General features: G+C 32.7%; 1 protein-coding gene across 4 annotated transcripts in view; it reads left to right on the forward strand.

Moving 5' to 3' along the window:
• The window catches only part of GLRB (glycine receptor beta), a 174,095-nt gene that overhangs the window by 121,127 nt on the left and 33,202 nt on the right, over positions 1-19,766 (forward strand). For 3 of the 4 annotated variants that reach the window (XM_073017688.1, XM_037993215.2, XM_008000094.3), the window contains 2 exons: positions 6,637-6,743; positions 8,422-8,489. In XM_073017688.1, the coding sequence (XP_072873789.1) occupies positions 8,487-8,489 (3 nt within the window). In that variant the 5' untranslated portion in view covers positions 6,637-6,743; positions 8,422-8,486. Of the gene's footprint in view, positions 1-5,198; positions 5,376-6,636; positions 6,744-8,421; positions 8,490-19,766 lie in introns of all 4 variants that reach the window. The other variant, XM_008000096.3, reaches the window with a different exon arrangement.

Below are 19,766 nucleotides of genomic sequence, written 5' to 3' on the forward strand. Positions count from 1 at the left end.
TTGAAAGTAATGGCACAGTAAACATTGTGTTTGGATTGATGTTTAATTTTTTATGTCATGAGCTTTGGAGCACATAGCAAACCCATTAGAAGTGGTGAGAAGGTATAATGTTTTACAGTTGAGCAACATATGATAGAAGTAGAAAATACTTCTATCATGGTTTTCATAGAATAAGTAATCTCACATGTGATATGAAGTTAAAAGTGACCAACAGATAGCCTTCAATGAGATTTGCAAATTGCTGGTATTCAAAATCCAGCATCTCTCCAAATACATGCTTCTACTTTATGCAGAATATTTTTTCTTTGAGCCATGGATGATGTAATTGTATAATTGGAGCTAGAGAAGATTTGAAAATGTTTCCGCAGGCTACAACAGTTCCTGAAACCCAGTTGAGGGGATAAATAACATGAATGTTGCAGAACACTCTTCTTAATTATGACTCTTGGCCCATAATAACATGACAGACTTTGCCACACACATACACATCTACTCATAAACACATTCTTTTCAAATAAGTTTAGACTAATCTTGTAAAAGGTATCACTCACTGTCTGCATTCATAAAACTGTTCACAGTTTAATCTGTGAAAACAGAATGGAAAATAAATCCAGAAACTATCAAGAGAGGTGATAGTAAACTATAGGATAAGTAGGAAAACACAAAAATAAAAAACACTCCACAATAATTACACAGTTATGTGTATTCATGAATAACTACCAATTTAACTTATTAGCTGGATACATAAAGTATTTGTCTTTGTATATCTATTTATCTATCTGTTTATCTAAAAATAGTTGTGTACAGATGGAAGTGTAATGCTGAACTTTTAATACATTTACACTTACAGACCAGTAGCAGTGTTTTTTCTTAAGCCCCAGTCTTAACACATGATCGAGGTTTCACTTCTATATGATTGTTATATACATAGTTTGCTTCCAGTTACGGCTGTGGATTTTGGAAGGAGAGCTCACAGTTGACTCTCCTGACTCTTTCAGTGCCTTTCCTGGTCTCTCTCTCTTTTTTTTTTTTTTCTTTTTTCAAATAAGCATTTTATTTTAGAATAGCTTTATATTTATAGAAAAATTTCCAAGGTAGTACAGAGAGTTCCCAAATACCCTGCACCTAATTTTCTCTATTTTTCTTTTTCTTTAGTATGATACTTTTATTTTTGTAATTTTAATTAATTAATTTATTTACAATTAAAGAACTAACACTAACAGAATATTAATAAGTAAAATCCATTCTTTACTCACACCTCTTTGGGCTTTATCTTAAGTCCTTTTTCTGTCACAGGATCCCTTCCAGGATACTATGTTACACAGTTATCATGCCTTCTTGGCCTCCTCTTGGCTGTGACAGTCACTCAGACGTTAACTTACTTTTGATGACTGTGAGAGTTTTGTAAAGTACCTGAGTACCTGTCAGATATTCTGTGGACTGTCCTTCAAATGGGATTTATCTGATGTTTTTCTCATGACTAGACTGGGTTGTGTGGTTTTGAGAGGAAGACCACAAGGTTAAAATGTGATTCTCATCACATCCTATCAATGAGGGTCCATATTATCAACATGGCTTATCACAATTAAGGTTAACTTGATTACCTGCTGAGGAGAGTGCCTGTGGAGTTTCTCTGCCGTGAAGTTACTCTTTCCCCCACCGCACTTTGCAGACTGAACTCTTTGGAAGGGAGTCACTATGCACAGCCCACACTAAGGAGTGGTGAGTTATTTTCCACCAATTAAAAAGCAGAAGATCTACGCCAATTATTTGGAATTCTTCATGAGTGATTTGTTAATATTTCCCCATTTATTCAATTCTTATTTTTATCTGTATTGACTCTGAGATTTCTATTTTGTACTATAATACAATACTACTTTATTTTGTTGCTCAAATCATGACAACTTTGGCCACTGGGAACCCTCTCAGTTGGTTCCAATGTCCCTCTGTTGACATATTTCCATTACGGTGCTTTTTTTTTTTTTTTTTTTTTGTCTGAACACTTGTTTAATTTCTGTTACTGTAAGATACCTGCTCTTTAAAAAAATATTGTCTTCTCATTTCACTTTATATGATGTTACCAGCTTTAAAATAATGACTAATAACATCACAGTTGCCACTATTTACGATTATATTGTTTACTTTGATATAATTCCTTTCTGAGTCCTTTTAGTGAAGTATTCAGAAAGGGAACCTTCCGTCTAAAACCTCCTCCAACAATAATACCTTGTGTTTTCTTGTATCTTGCTGTGTCTGAAAAGCAGAATTAACAGTAATCAAAACATCCCACAGAGTCAGAATTGCTTGCTGTAGAAGGGAGGATGATTGATCCGTTTCCATGAAAAATTTCTTTTTTTTTTGGAAGGAATATAATTTATTCAAGGTCATATTACTAATGGAAGTTTGCAACTAGAAAGTAAAACTCTCCATGAAAAATTTCTTAACCTGTGGTCTGCTGGTCCGGGACCCTCAGAAACGCAAATTTCATGTACACTTTTTAGGGAAGTATAGAGTTTTTATCAGATTTTCGGAGACATCTGTTATCTAACAAAGAGGCAAAGAATCACTGCCTTAGAGCATGAGAAATGATACAACCAACACATATTACATGCCTCGTTCTACCCTTGTGTCTGTGGCTTTGTATTTGTTTAAGTCCATGTCCAGCTGAAAACCGTGCAACCCCACACTACATTCAGGTCTGAGAAGGCCTCTGACAACTGTCACTGCATTTATAGCTCTATGGAGAAATAAAACAACTCCTTTAGACTCAGATTTCTGGTTTTAGCAAGAAGATTAAGACAATATACTCATCCACACCTGTTTTGAAACGAAACTGTGCACTGTGGTCACTGGAGGGTCATGTGAAAAAAGAAGAATGTTCTACAGTTAATAGAAAATTGAGTTTCCTCCTTTGGAAATAATTTTCTGGATTTTTCCTTTAGTGCTGGAAAATATTACATCATACAGCTATACAGTCTGACACATTCCTTGCATAACTTTACGTATTAGTAATGACATTGGTTCAAGTTTAGGCAAGTGAACAAAAGAGAACTGGTTGTAAAAGGCTTTTGATATGCAACTCTATTTTCTCTAGTCATTTGATCACTTTGCCCAAGTAGAATACGTTATTTTCTTAAATTAATGTCATATTTCCAAGAAATAAATCCTGCTTTTTAATATATTGGAATTGTTGATAGATTTCTTGAAATAAAACAAAATAGCGTAGTCACATGCATAAAACATTGGGCTGAGATTCAGAATATGAAGACTTTAATAACAAAGCAGGCATTAAGTGTGTGACCTAATTAAAATCACTTAACTCTCCTTTTTCCTGTTTATTTTGTGTAAGTGATACTAACTTACTTTCTAAATTATAAGGATATATATGGTAACATACAGACAAAAAATATGTTGCATGCAAATTGTTTTAACTCTTTAGAAGGAAGTGATTATATCCATTTAATCTCTTAAATATATTTTAGTCTGTAGAGATAATTTTAATGTTATTATTGATAAGCTAAAAATATGATTTTTACTTTTTTTAGGTGGGAAAACACTGAGTTCATGCATGTGAATATAAACTACATGGGATTTTATTTAAAATTTAAAACATCTCTTCATTTCTAATACAAATAAATGTGAACTGTTGATTAAACATTCATGCCAAGTTACCTGCAGCTGAAACATGAAAATATATATTGACGCAAATAAGAATAGAAGAAAAGGGGCCATATGATATTTGGTATATTCCCTGGGTTTTTGGTTTTGGTTTTTTCTTTTTTGGTTTGCTTGTTTGATTTTCAGAAGACTTTTGTCAAGCAATGTTGAGTTTTTGTTGCTAACAAACAAGAATTTGCTTTTAACTGTGGAGAGTTGCAAAAACGTTTGAAGATGGTGAAGAATGAACTGATAGAAAGGGCCAATTTATATTTTCAGTACTAATGATTTTTAACAATGCCTAGTAAGATGAATAGAACCCAGGGTAAAATATATATGCCCTAAAGCAATATGTGTATGGATCATAATAAGAAGACAGATAATATTTCACTTACACTATGGCAGGCTTACCATGGAGCAGGTTTCATTCTTGGCTCTACCACCTTAGAAAAATCTCTTAACCTTGCTGTGTCTTAGTTTCTTTATATACCATGTACTCTACAGGTCCATTTACTTACCTCTTACTCTTGTACCAATTTTTTTCTACCATTCTCTCCCTCGAAATAACAGCTTTCTGTGTGGTTAATATCTCTTCTGTTTAATAGCATGAACATGACTATCAAATGAAAGAATGTAGTGGACATAATGGTTGATTCTCCAATATTCATTCTGTACCAGAATATTAATCTGAGCCAATCATGAATGTTTCTTCCTCCTTGCCAGTAATTAGTTCAGCAATGGTCAATACTGGGAAGATTATGAGGGTGGGGGAAGTCATTTCTCCTAAGAGAGTACCCCAGGACAAAATGCTCTTCTTCCTCTGGAAATGAGTGGAACTGCTTACCCCTTACAGCACAGGCAACATGAGGCTGAAATATACCTAGAAGAGATGGCAGATTGGAAGTACTTGAACCAATGTGTATTTAATACTATAAAAACAGACTAGGGAAGTACAAATATATAGAAACCATGAGTCCCTCAATAATCATACTGTTTCCATTTTGTCTAGTTGGTAATATACCCATAGATAAGAAAAGAAAAGCTACAAAATCATTGCCAAGCAATATATTTATTAGTTCATGTTCATTAGCAAGGTTAAGGCAAGATTTTACAAAGAAGATGAAGTTGAAAAGGACAGGTTTGGTTTCGATTAGTACAATAAAGAATGGAAGTTGCAATATTCCAGGAAGAGAGACTGATTCTGTGGAAGAAGGACAAAATCTGGTAGTGAGATAAAGGGCTAAAAAATGAGTTTGACTGACACAGCCTACAGCTAGAAGCAGAAAAATCGGCTGGAAAGTTCTAAACTACAAAATTTAGTGTTAATTGTCTTCATGTTGTCTTTTCATTACTTAGAAGGAATATACTTGTAAAGGATTTTATATGAAGAGACACAATAATAACAGTTCTGAATTGATCCAAGTGTATTTTGTAATCAATCAATTATTTTTCTTCCCTTGAATGAGAAAACTTGTAGATAGGTTTGAACCCTAATTTGCATCCTAATATCCAATTTTCCCACATACCCTCATTCTCTTTAGAGTTTTCCATCTTTTGATAGAGGATGACAACTGGCTGTAAAGAAGTTATAGTTTTACCTGCAATGAAATGGAAAATCTAATTACCAGCCCTCAAGTTTATGAAGCTGTGACACTGGAGCAAATAAAGCCACAAGAAGCAGTTTTTAAAAATCCGTATGATCTCTGCACTTTTGAGAGGTTTAACTGATTGATTTTCATTTTTTAAAATGCTTTGCACTCTGATTGAATGTCTGTTTGAAAGAGTTGTCTGTATCAATTCATAGCATTATTAGATTATTTCATATATATTTTTTTTCTGTTATATCTCACCTACAATAGTTGTCTCTTATTGGCAGATTGTATGAAAATTAACTCAGAAATGCCTAATAGAGTTTTGATTGCAATACAAAGCCAAGCCTGTTGCATCTAAGTTTCCTTCATATACATTAATGTAATTTATGAAACTGAGACTTTTTACCATATCAATACAGAAAATGCTGTGCTAGGTGCTCCAAGTAGAGTTTTACTCTTCCTTGTGATTGTCATGGATTTTGTGTGTGTGCAGGTAATGAGAAAAATTATTATGCATAAGACTTTATGAGGGGTAAAATAAACCAAACCAAAACCAAAACAACAACATGTTTTCCTTGGCTTCCAAGAAAGTGCCTTTCTAAAAAAGGGTTCTTAAGCAACCACCAATTTTGTCACTTATCATTATTCAAAGTTAATTAAAATAGCAAAACAATGCAGATTTTCCTCTTCTCAATAAAGAGCTGATGACAAATATATACAGAAAAGCAATAGGTAGTTAGTTATCTCTTACAGCTCTGTATAATATAGAGTATTTTACTTGTTTCATTTATCTGATAATAGTGAAAAGTCTTTTACCAATTCCCTTCCACCTCACAGGCTGCCATATTTTACTGAGTGAGGAAAATGTTCACTGTATTTCTTGGGGAATATCATTTTATAAACGTCAGCATGATTGTCTTATCAATTCTTAGACCATCTCTCTGGTCAGATCGTTTTTGTGTTGGCAGGTTAATATTACACATTTTTCAAAAAATATTCTTTGCTGTTTTTTTTTTCTCATTGTGTGCACTTCCTTTTTACTTACCTAGATTTCGATGGCAGGTTGCTTCAGAACAAGTAAGCTGTCTCCTTAATTTTACTTTATAGAAAGTAACATGGAGTATTTAGAGCAATGTTTCATACATTTAGTAAAGTTAATTGTTTTATATATATATATATATATATATATATATATATATATATATAAATAAATAACAATGCCTCTTGGGTTTTTAACAATGTTTACTAGTCTCTATTTCTATTTGAAAAAGCCATACTATAGTTGTGGATTTGTCTCAAAAAGGCAGTCTTTCCTCCCAATGAGAATTACCCATTTCTGTTGTTTGCTATTTATAACTACTTATCAGGATTTTTCTCTCTCTTATAGTCAGCAGTCAGCAGAGGACCTTGCCCGAGTACCTGCCAACTCCACTAGCAATATCTTGAACAGGTTACTGGTCAGTTATGATCCCAGGATAAGACCAAACTTCAAAGGTTTGTCTCCCCCATATAAATTTTCATTTTTATTGTTTAAACATTAATTTTATATGTATAGAACTTTGTGATATTTTATATGTATATGTGTTCTGATATTCAAAACAGTAAGATTTTAAAGTGACATGTAACAAAAATGTCCTTAAGTTCAGAGCAATTCAATGCCTAAAATATTCAAAGATAAGTAAAATATGAATTCTCATTGCTTTATGGGTTACCTGTTTTTAAAAATTCAGAAAAGGATATACTGTGAATTAATAGGCTAACCTCTGTAATGAGTTTGCTAAGTACTATTCTTAACCTTAGTGCTTTAAAATTTAGGCTCTGGAAATAGACCTGGCTTTCATTCACAGACACCAGAGTTATAATTTGCAGAATGATGATTTTCTTATTTAGGGAAAGAGAACAGTTCTGATGTGTATTTAGAGTCTTTCTTACATTTTGTTAGTATTTCACATTAATAGAAAATTCTTTCTTTTCTTTTGCTGAAAAAATGATGGCTGTGTGATTTTTAAAAGCATGTTGGCTTTGTGAATAAAAGTGACTATGTATTCTACAACATAGATTATTTTTATTCCAATTAGATATTACCATTTATCACACCTTTTAAAAACCAAGACTATGCTTACAATAAAATAAGCCAAGAGCAGATTGTACAGTTGTATAGACCTTTTTTGTACTTTTGATGAATTAGAAAAAAGCTGTATGAATAAAATCTCCTCTGGAAAACTATAATCCTTGCTGCTGGTTAAGGACAGGTATTAATGTAGATCAGATTAACATTATAAGGTTTGATTTTTTTTTTTTTTTTTTTTTTTTTTTGCCTTTAGAAAAAAACAAGTCTGCAGCTGCTTCTAGTCAACTGAAGTTATACAACTATGTTGTAAAAATGGGTTTTTGTTCATTACCGGGACCTATTCAGTTACTTTCAACGACAGCCATGGTCTGGGTTGTCACATGTCTACCATATATTGATTCACCACCTGTTTTTCATCAGTTAGTGGTTATGTGGCTAAAAGGCTAAATTCACATTTTCCCTTTGTTAGCCCAACCAGCAGCCACAATGAGTTGAAAAAAAAAAATAGAAAGAAATTTGCAACGTTATACCTTAGTTCTCACTCCGTGAACTTTCTAATTATTTTTCAAAAGGTCAGGTAAAAATCTTTATAATGACTCTGCTGTGTGTCCAATTAGCTTTACATTTTCATGAATTAAAAATTAAAATGTAATAATTATAAGTAAAATTTATTGAATACTGTTTTACCTATTAAAGTAAGAATTTGAACTAATTAGAAAAATGCAAAAAAATTAAACCCTGTTTTCAAAATGATTTTTAAAGAATAATTTGTAGTTCCTTAAAGTAAATGTATTAGGGCAATTTAAAAAAAGATTTAAAGGTAAATGTATTTTGCAGAGTCCCTACAATTTAACACATAATTCTTCCTGAAAAAAAAGAACATTATAAAATACAATTGAACTCATTTTTTATTTGTATTATGATTCCTATTTAGAAAAATGAGTTAATAGTAATTATGAACATGTTATACTGAGACCATAGATTTTGCATTCCATATGAATTGGAAAAAATATGATAATTAAATGTGTAAACCAAAAAACTATGATAACTCTGACCAAGCTTTTTACAGCTAGTAAATATATTCTTAATTTTTATTCATAGGCATTCCTGTTGATGTAGTAGTCAACATTTTTATTAACAGTTTTGGATCCATTCAAGAAACAACAATGGTAAGATTGTAATTAATTTAATATTTTGTCAAATATTTCAATAGAGGAGATAGTGAAGTAACATAAAAATTGAAAAATAAGGAGCAACTCAAAACATGCCTGCCATTTCCTAGTATAAAATGTCCACATTTCTAGATTTTGTTAAATCAGTGATTTCAGTCACCCACATAATTTTGCAATTCATATTTAGTTTTAATGTTACATTAAAACTTACGGACTTAAAAGAGTTGATGTATTCCCCTTGAAAAGCTGTGATTGGATACAACCTGGAGAAAGGATTTATGCCATGAAGACTCTTGGGCAGCAGTTTTTGTTTTCCAATGTGCTTATATGTTGGAACATTAAAAAATGTTTTACGTATTCAAGTTTTTTTCTTCCAGTTTCCTGAGGAGAATCCTTGTTTTATCTGTTATGTCCATTTTGTGATATGTAGAGCAGAGAATTGTAAGAAGCAAATAAGAAAATTGATTTTCGTAAGATAGGGCAATGTGAACATCTTGAAAGGATGGCTCAGCAAGATGAAAAGGGCAGGGAAAGGCAGGAGAAGACTGGGAAGGAGTGACAAGCAGACTCGTGTCTTGAAAGGAATAGGAAAGAGGTTTGAGAGAGGTTTGACTGTTGTCCATGATAAGTTGGACTTTTGGGACAAAGTTTTTGATAAAGTAATAGTAGATTTCCTAAGCCTCTTAAAAGCTGTTCGATAAAGTCAGTTTGCTTGTTAAGGTTTTAGAATATTAAATTTGTGTTATTTTTGACAAACCACACAGTGAAATAATACTTCAGGTTAAAGAAAGAAGACCTAAGGATTTTTTCCTGTATTTTTGGGAGATACTTATATTTTATTAAATAATAATATAAGACTTTGATTGCAAGCCTAGTAAGAATGGCAAGAGTACAGTCTAGTTTTCCTGAGACCATCTCAGACTAGTAAAAGAATTACTTCAAATATTTACTCCATTATTCGTAGTAGCAGCAGCATAGCGTAGTATAAAAGCAATTGTATATTACATTTAATTAATGACACCTATTTTATATTTTAATTGTGATGCGAGTGTTATTTATTTGTAGAAGTATATAGTTAAGCTGGATAATGGACAACGTGTAGATATTTTAGATAATTATTTAAAAGATTTGGGGATTATGTCCAAAATTCACTTCCAGTGACTTTTTACATTATTTAAATAACATAGACATGCATTATAAATCACTAGGAAATCTTTCTGAAATAAAATATAAACTACTATATATGACTCGAGACAGTATAGCACTCATTAACTGAAAATGTGGTTAATCTATCTATGTACTTCATTTTCCAAGAGTAAAGTATATCATTTTCTCAAGGTAAAACTTTGCAGGAATGTATTTGACTCCACACCCCGTTATGCACCCTGGTTATCTAGCATGACACCACTACACTAATACTGAAACACAGCTATCAAGATATTGCGTCCTATAGGAAACAGCCCCACTCTTTATCTTGCATGCCCCTCTGATCAGATCCAAGAGACTGTTAGGTCAGCTATTGCAAGGATCTTTTTCCTCTTTTGCATGTGTCATAGCTCAGTAGGTATCATTAATGTATCTATTTTGTAATAAATACTGAATTCCTTCCAAATATCAGGAAGGAATTCTGGTAGGTCTCATTAGTAGTTCCATGATTATATTGAGTTGAAAATACCAGGGAACATGCAATATTTAAATAATTTTTTACAGAGTTTTGATGATTATGATAAAATATTTCATCATTTCTAATATTATATCCTCTCACTCTTGTGCACAGACCCATCCCAGTAGTTAGCCAAGAAGAACTTACCCTTGGCACCATATTCAATAAATTCTCACCGTGGAGTCTTTACCCTTGCTTTTTGTTCTTGATCTTCTCTTATCTTCTAAACAGAAATTTTTATGGCTGTTCTTACTCACTTTGTGCACTCTTTTCAATCTAGGTTTTGCATCTCTATTATTTGCCTGTTTAATAGCTCCTATACTGTAATTAAATTATTTTTGTTTGTATTCCTTTTATTCTCTAATCGACTATAAAACTCATAAAATTAGCAATAATGTATTCTACTTCTTCATTTTCCATAAAATACAGAAGACAGTCACTCAATAAATAATGAACACATAAGTAAATATTTTTTATATTAGCTAATAGTGAATGAATAAATGAACAAATAAATTTGCTATTTGCTTAGTTAAGTAAAATGGTTGGTGGAACAAATTTAAACAGTAGACTAATGTTGAGCATTTAGATGTCTTAATAACAGACTGAATAATGTCATTACTACAGAGTGTAATTTTGAAAGCTTTGGAAACCTTTGTCTAAAAGAGTCAAATTATTTATATTTGTTATTTATTTGATCATATAGCCTGGATGAAAACCAATCTGCCCTTCACTTTGTATTGACCAGACATAGCCTAAATGTTTAAGATCAGAACTATACTCATTAAATAGATGTAAATATTCCATTTTATCATAATTATTCTTTTTTGCTTCCAGCAATATTTATTTTATATACCCTTATAAAGTAGAATTGTACACATACATCATTTTACGGTCATATTTTATATATTTGCTCAGTCTTCTCAAGGCAAATGCTCTATTACCTTGTTGCTTACTAGTTAGGAAAGCATGAGTTATTATATGAGTAACATTAAAATATCTTCCAAAGGAAAAAGAAATAGGCAACACTTATTCTTCATAATTTGTCATAAACAATGGTCAGAAAATAATAGTGATGACTCAAAAGTGTAACCCAGAAGGATATTCATGTCTGGACAGGAGTTATATTATGAGTGGATATTTCTTCAAAACTAACAAAAATAAAGGAAGTCCTGGCCAGGCACAGTGGCTCATGCCTGTAATCCCAGCAACTTGGGAAGCCAAGGCAGGTGGATCACTTGAGGTCAGGAGTACAGGACCAGCCTAGCCAACACGGTGAACCCCGTCTGTACTAAAAACACACACACACACAGACACACACACACAAACACACAAATTAGCCAGGCATAGTGATGCTCACCAGTAATCCCAGCTACTTGGGAGGCTGAGGCTGGAGAATCACTTGAATCCAGGAGGTGGAGGTTGCAGTGAGTTGAGATCGTGCCAACTTGGGAGGCTAAGGCTGGCGAATCACTTGAATCCAGGAGGTGGAGGTTGCAGTGAGCTGAGATCGTGCCAAAGGAAGTCTTAACATTTAAAAAGCTTCAGTATTGCCCTGTACTTTCCTCTGAAGTTCAAACCATTCTGCTTCAGCCGGTAGTGCTTATTAAAGAAAGCACAATGCAGAACACAGAGCCTGGGAGTAGATATAACATGAATAGCCACAAGTCAGGTGTCAGAGAGATGGAGGGCAACTTTTAAAGGAAGAGGGGCAGCCCATTTCATCAGTGGATAATGTTGATTGTCAAAGAAAGAAGCAAGCAAGGTTATTGGCATTAATGTTATTGTCAGGAAAGTTTAACCAATTTTATTCGAAAAAAAATTCTTTCTGCTTTTTGTTTTCTCTAAATTTAGATGCTGAATGTTGCTGGCTAAACTAGAAATCATCTCACATTATTCACAAACTATAATTGTGTAGTGGAGGAAAAATTACAGCCGTATTAATAAACCTTAAGTTCTTCCATATCTCTGTGGTTGTATGCTTCTTCAGCCTGTTTTATGACCTCATTGTGAAGGTTTATAGTTCCTATTTCTCATGTCTGTGTGCTCGTTTGTATTTTGCTACCTTACATTTTTGTAAGGTATACTTATCAATACTATAAGTGGTATTTACCAACATAAACACTAGTGTCACCAAAATCGTCGAATAAATGTTATCATCCCAATTTGAAGTTCCTGGAACAGTCAGTTCTAGTTCCATCAGTTTATGTACTACAGCTTGTGACAGCTGAAATAAGAGCATTCAAAACAGTGAGAAGAATGATTTGTCAGGGGCTAGGTGACATCTGTTCTACAGTTATCCTTACAATATTTGTTGAGTTTCCATTCAATTCCTAACTTTGGCTTTAATCAGCAGGATTTTCATAATTGAAAATGTGAACTATTGAACTTACGTGGGGAAAACTGGGATGGTGTATTGTCATAATCTATATACTGACACTTTGCCTTATCAGAAATACATAAGAGCTCTTTCATGGAAATAAAAGCCTGTTTATACAATCCATTTTCTTTCTTTGGTTTAGGCATGCTTTGTAATTATATTGAATTATTATTGCACTATAATTCATGATCCTGTCAGACTTTCTATGCCTTTTTGTTCCATGACATTTTGTTTATTTTAATAATAGATTGCAACTCCTTTTGGAAAGCACAGCTGTGACTGTCAAGAAAAAAAAAATTGTATTTGGGATACACTAAAAATGCTTGATTCTAGTTTTTGGTAATTGCTCATCTTTGTTGTTTTAAAACAATTTTATTTTATCTATTTTTATATTTAGATTTAAAATACTTTCCTTAAAACTTGCCTTAGATTACTATTCTTTAAATTTTGTTTTTGTTGTTTTAAAGCATGTATTATAGAATAATAGAATTTGTTGTAGAATAATATTAGACGTATTTATCCTATTTTTTGTTTCACATCTTAGTAGATTTTACATCTTAGACGTAAAATCATAAACATTAAACTGATTTCATATTTATTTTTCTCATGTTATTCATCTTCAGGATGAATAATAGCTGAATGTTGTTGGCTGAATAATAACCCCCTAAAGATGTTCATGTCCTAATCACCAGTAATCACAATCCTTATATGAAATTTCTAATCTCACTAGAGGCTAAATTTTATATCCTTTTCAAACCTGTGGATATGCTGTTTTATATGATAAAAGGGACATTTCAGATGTGATTAAATTAAATATTTGGAGATCGGGGGCGGCTATCCCAGTTTCTTCAAGTTGAGCCAGTGTAATTGCTAGCATTCTTGTAAGACAGACAGCAAGATCAGGGTCAGTGGTAGTAGCTGTGATGCAGGAAGCATGAAGCGGTAGTCATGCAAGGAAGGGGCCATGACTCAAGGAATGCAGGTGACCTCCAGAAGCTGAAGAAGCCAAGGAAACAGATTCTTTCCTCCGACGCTTCAAAGAAACCAGCCCTTCAGACAGAACACTTGACTTTAGCTCAGTGAACATGATTTTGGTCTTCTAAGCTACGGAACTGTAAGATACTAAATTTGTGGTGCTTTAAGCCACTGTTTTTGTTTATTTCATGACAGTGGCAATTAGAAACTAGTACATATGCTGATGAGCATTTATTGGTATTTTTTTCCTTCTGAATTCTTCTAGAGGTTTATCTGATTGCATATAACTTCCTCCCAAGTCCAGCTGAAGGATTATCTGATTATAACATAACTTTTTCCATATATGAAAATGCCAGACTAATCAGTTGTATTTTATTGAGTAATTGTTTAAACCTCTCACTCATTAAGGTTAATTCTATTAAGGATGTAATTTTTAAATATATATATATATATATATATATATATATATATATATGTTTTTAGTAGTTAAAATATACTTTATTCCTTTCTCTATGTCAAAGTTACCCCTTTTTATTGTATGTACATGAAACCGAACAATTTATTATGAATACTTTCCACATTACCTTTTTTCTTCAAGCTGTATTATTTGGAAGCATTGGTGATTAAATTTCACAAGTAAGAGTACTGTATTAGGCATTGAGGAAAGATGAAAAATGTCCAAGTTTTGTTTTCTCTTCCCAGTAATTTGGTTATTTTTATTAATGGATATGAAAAAAATTAAACTAATGGTATGAAGAATGCTAGAAAACTTGCTGAACTGAACTGTCAACATGATGCAGAAGGCATTTCGTCATTCCTGTATTTAATAGAAGTGTATTGGATGCTTCTTATACCCAGACTCAGCAGATTGCTATTCTTTATGGGGTTTCCTTTGTAGTGTGGCACCATGCCACCACCTAGCAGGCACTCCTAATAGATATGAACCATGTGTATAGATCTAGAAAAATTAATTATCCATAAGGTGTTACTGAAGAATCTTTAACTAAAAACCTTGGAAAATGATATATTGAGAAAAATCACTAATATATAACCTAAGAGCTTTTACAAGCATTCTGTTAACTTGCAATTCTTATATGAAATTTTAACCTGACTAGAGGCTAAATTTTAAATCCTTTTCAAACCAGCCTTTTAATAGCCCTATTGACAGAACTTTAATTATAATGCTGCCAGATGCTATAAGAGTTGATCTCTTTTATTTATTTGAATGCTAATTTTTGCCATAATGAAAATAAAACAAATGAATTAAAGATTACATATGTGAACTATTCTAACAACATTACAAAATATAAACAGTTCTTAATATTAAAATATCATTTATGAAACTTAACTGATTATAGTGTCTTGTTGTGAAATGTTGTATTGACTTGAAGAAATAGTTTAATTTGGGTGTTAATTGGTTCTAAAAGTTTTTGGAGACCATCCATTTTTCCAGATAATGATTAATAGTGTGCTATTTGGAATGAACAATGAGTAGTATTTGTCACCAAGTACTTTAAAAGCAATTAAGTAATTTCCCACTCATAAAAGAAGTCTGTTTCTGATGGGAATTTGTTTCTTGCAAAATAAATGATAGAGCTATAATTACTGTGATTGAATAATTGAAAATGAAAATAGTTTTCAAAGATGGTTATCTTAATATAAAGCATTTGAAATGCCAATAACTAGTAATTATTTGAAAATACTCATAAAACACTAACCAAAGCATATAACTAATGAGCTTTTATCTTTTAATGAATGTTCAGCCCAAACTATTAAATTGTAAAGATTTGAAATATTCTTAAAGATACATAAGCTTGCTGGAACTTGTGTTGAATCATAACATTATATGACCTCATAACTAATAGAAAAGCATCTTTAAAGCAGCTTCAAAATGAAATAAGACATAATAATCAGGACGATACATTGAATGAACCAATGAAGTAGGCAATTTCCAGTTTTGGTGATGCTCATTGGAATAAAACTCTAATGCAATTCTATTTAAAAAAATAGCAATTGGAGTAAGTAGAGACCCTTTTGAGCTTTTTTTTGTGTGGTGTATTGAGGTTACAATGGTGCAGCTTAAAGCAAGAAGAAGAGTTTAGGAGATGCTAAAAAATGTATGTTAGCACTGTGTTGAGATTTGAGATCTAGAGGTGAATGACTGTTCAAAGTAATTGTAGGTAGATCATCTCAGTACAGAGAAACCCAAATATGTTACACTACATGCAGAATTTTTTGAAGCAAAAAAAGAATATTAAGCACTCTACAAGCATTACAAAGGAATAACAACAACATAAAGGATATTTCCTAATAAAATGAAAAAGTTTTTTAGCACTTAGTATCTCCAGGTGCAGTTCATGTACTTTGCATATAGCATCTCACTGAATTCTTCCTAAAACTCTATGTTGTGAATGTATGATTTTTATCCCCATCTTATATAGAAGAGAACTTTGTCTTCCATTCACTCCTTAATCCCCTGCAATTTTGTTTTTGATACACCACTGTACCAAAAATGTTTTTGCGACAATCTTCAGTGGCTTCCTCATTTGCTGAAAGTTGTCAGTGTTTTGTTTGTTTGTTTGTTTGTTTTTGTACTCGACCATCTGTGGCACTTACTGCTGTTGACCATCACAAAGCTTTTTTTGTTCTTTTGGTTTTGCGAAATCATAGTCTTAGGATTTTTTTCTTTTTTGGTCTTCTAGCCAGTCCTTTAAGTGCTTACCCTCCCAGGTATTTTTGTGTTTCTTGTTTTTGTTTTTGTTCTGTATTCCTGCTCTAACTAATAATTTTGAACAAACCTATTCTTAGTCTTGATTTTTTTTTTGGTAATGTTTTGAAGGTTCATGCACATTGTAACATGTATCGGAATTTCATTCCTTTTTTATGGCCAAGTAATATTCCATTGTGTGTGCATGTACATATCTGTTAATAGAAATGGGTTATTTTCACCTTTTGGCTACTGTAAATAATGTTGCTATGAACATTAGTGTACAAATGTATTCTTTGGAGTGTCTGCTTTCAATTTTGGGGGGTATATACCTAGGATTGGAATTGCTGAATCATAGAAATTCTGTGTTTAGCTCTTTGAGGAAAGTATTTAATTTTTAAAAGTTTAAGACAGACTTATAATGAAGACATATCAATGATTTATTTGATACACTAATAAAGGAACCAACAGCATGTGAAGCTGATTCAAGGAAGAATTCAAGAGACTGCTGTGAAAGAAATAATGCTGAAAGAGACGTATAGGCATAGTCTTGGGGAATTTTTTTCTACAAGACAGAAATCATTAGTAACATCAATTTTTAAAAAGTTATCTAATTTTACAGTCATAACCCTAATCAATAGAAAGTAGCAATTCAAAGTTACATTGTCCTGGAGAATCACATGCATTAAGGTGGGCTTGTTAGACATTGTTTTAGTGTGATATTGAAAGAACAAACTATATTTTTGCCTTATCTTAAAATTTTGGATTTTTTTCTTAACCTTGTATTTCTTGACTTTGAGTTTGTTTATGGTATTTTTTTCATTCACTTTTTAAAAGTAAACTCAATGTAGACTTTATTGTAGCTTTATTGGTAATTGACAAAAATGTCATTTAGTAAATGAATGGATAAACACACCAAATTGCTACATTTGTTATCAAACATAATTTGACATTATTCTCCAAAGTTTATCTTTGATATTAGGTTTCATCCCTAGTTTAGAACATTCTGTGGGTTTTGCCAAATGTATAATGATATAAAGACTCTCCATTATAGTATCATACAGAAGAGTTTCACTGCCCTAAAAACCATCTGTGCTTTGCCTGTTGATCCCTTTCTCCTCTCTAAATTCTGGCATCACTAATCTTTTTACTGTCTCCATAGTTTTACCTTTTCCAGAATGTCAGATAATTGGAATCGTACATTATGTACCCTTTTCAGATTGACTTCTTTCACTCAGTGATATGCATTTAATGTTTCACCGTATCTTTTCATGGCTTGATAGTTCAGTTCTTTTTAGCACTGAATAATATTCCATTGTCTGAATGTACCAGTTTACTTACCCATTTATCTACTGAATGACATTTTCATCAATTATGAATAAAGCTACGGTAAACATCCAAGTGAAGGGTTTTGTGCTGACATGTTTTCAGCTCCTTTGGGCGAATACCAAGTGTGTGATTGCTGGATCGTATGGTAAAAGTATGTTTCGTTTTGTAAGAAACCACTAACTGGCCGGGCGCGGTGGCTCAAGCCTGTAATCCCAGCACTTTGGGAGGCTGAGACGGGCGGATCACGAGGTCAGGAGATCGAGACCATCCTGGCTAACACGGTGAAACGACGTCTCTACTAAAAAACAAATACAAAAACCTAGCCAGGCGTGGTGGCGGCCTCATCTCACTGCACTCCAGCCTGGGCAACAGAGCGAGACTCATTCTCAAAAAAAAAAAAAAAGAAAAAAGAAACCACTAACGTCTCCAAAGTGACTGAACAGTTTTTCATTTTTATCAACAGTGAATGAGTTTTTTCCACTTTCTCCACATCCTTGCCAGCGTTTGTTATTGTCACCGTTCTGGATTTTGGCCATTCAAATAGGCGTGTAGTGGTATCTGATTGTTGTTTTAATTTGCATTTCCCTGATGTCATAGGATGTTGAACATGTTTTCATATGCTTATTTGCCATCTGTATATATTCTTTGGGTAGTATCTGTTCAGGTCTTCTGGGCATTTTTAAATTGAGTTGTTTGTTTTCTGATGGTTGAGTTTCAAGAGTTCTTTGTATATTTCTTGGCCTTAGTTTTAACTTCTACCTTTCCATTGTCTCTTGCTTGGTCCCTGTTTAGTGATGATCTTGAATTGTTTGGGCCATTTTCTCTATCTTGATATTTAATCATTCTTTTGTATTGTTGATGAAACTGATTAAGAAGTGGTATCTTTTTGCCTCTGTCTTTATTCTGCTTTTCCCACATGTCACCCAATACCTATCAAAGTTTTACTCTTTGGGAACCTCACCAGATGTATGTTCTACAGCCTTTCCTGATCCCTGGTGTCTGATGTGATCATTTATTCTCTCAACAAGTATTGCTTTGTTCTTACATCCCTTAGGGTCTTTACCAATTGTCTCATGACTTGTTGAATCATCACTTCCTGAGGATATGGACCGTATGTTCTTATCCCTCTCAGACTGATAGCTCAGACCTTTGAACCTGGGAAGTTCTTATTAGTAAATAACTGTTGAATTCATGAACAAACGAAGGAAGGAATGATTGTTTAACATAGTCCGGCAAAACCAGTTTTTAAATGAGCCTCTTTAATCACTGAATTTAGTCTGGAACATAATAACAAGTAGTCCACACAAGAAGTTTGCCATGTTACTTTATGTATCTCTAGTCAGTGAAATCTGAATAATAGTCTGAAAATCTCAGATTTGTTTTCTAGTACCATTTTGTGTTGATCTCCATATGGCTAGCACCGAAATGTAGTGCTTGAGTTTTAGTACATACAAAAAATGCCTTCTAAAAGCTTTTGAAGAGTTAGTAAAATGTTAGCTTTAATAATGTTTAGCAGCCAACTAAAACTTCTAGGTATCATCTTTACAACAATAGAAAAGGAGTGCCATTAATAGTAATGCCTGTGTGTTCAAAATGGTGATAATAGACATAATGATAATAATGTTAATAATACATATAATAAAATTAATTAACTTTTGAGAGTACTCACTTGGGGCCAGGTTTCATGCTTTAGATAGAGTATCTCCTTTAATGCTTAAGAGTAACTGTGGACTAATTTTACTGACAAAGAATTTGAGGCTCAGAGAAGTGAAATAACTTGACTTAAACCCATACAGCAAATTATTTAGCACAGAATTTAGTTCTAGATTTCTCTAACTACAGGTCTCAGTGTAGGTGTCAATTCATTAGTTAGCTTAAACTCATCTTCAGAGTCAAAATTAGATGTCCCATTGTGAACTGATTTTTGTTTTATTTTTACATAGGCTTTTTCAAGTTATGTTTGACTGATGTTCAATATCCCTTAAATAGTTGTTTTTTCAAAAGCAAGGAGAGCTCACAGCTGTATCCTTGCTAACCAGATCATGAAAATGAATGTATCATTAATAAGTAATTTTGAATGAATGAACCAACCAGTCAATTGCCTAGGGATTTAGATGGAATTTAAATAAATGTTTTCTGAAAGTCTATGATCTAATCTGTAGCTGGATTCCCAAGGATGCAAAATGGGAAGAAAATGAAGGAAACCTGCTTAGTTATATAGCA

This window comes from Chlorocebus sabaeus, chromosome 7, assembly GCF_047675955.1.
Source record: "Chlorocebus sabaeus isolate Y175 chromosome 7, mChlSab1.0.hap1, whole genome shotgun sequence".
Lineage (NCBI taxonomy): Eukaryota > Metazoa > Chordata > Mammalia > Primates > Cercopithecidae > Chlorocebus > Chlorocebus sabaeus.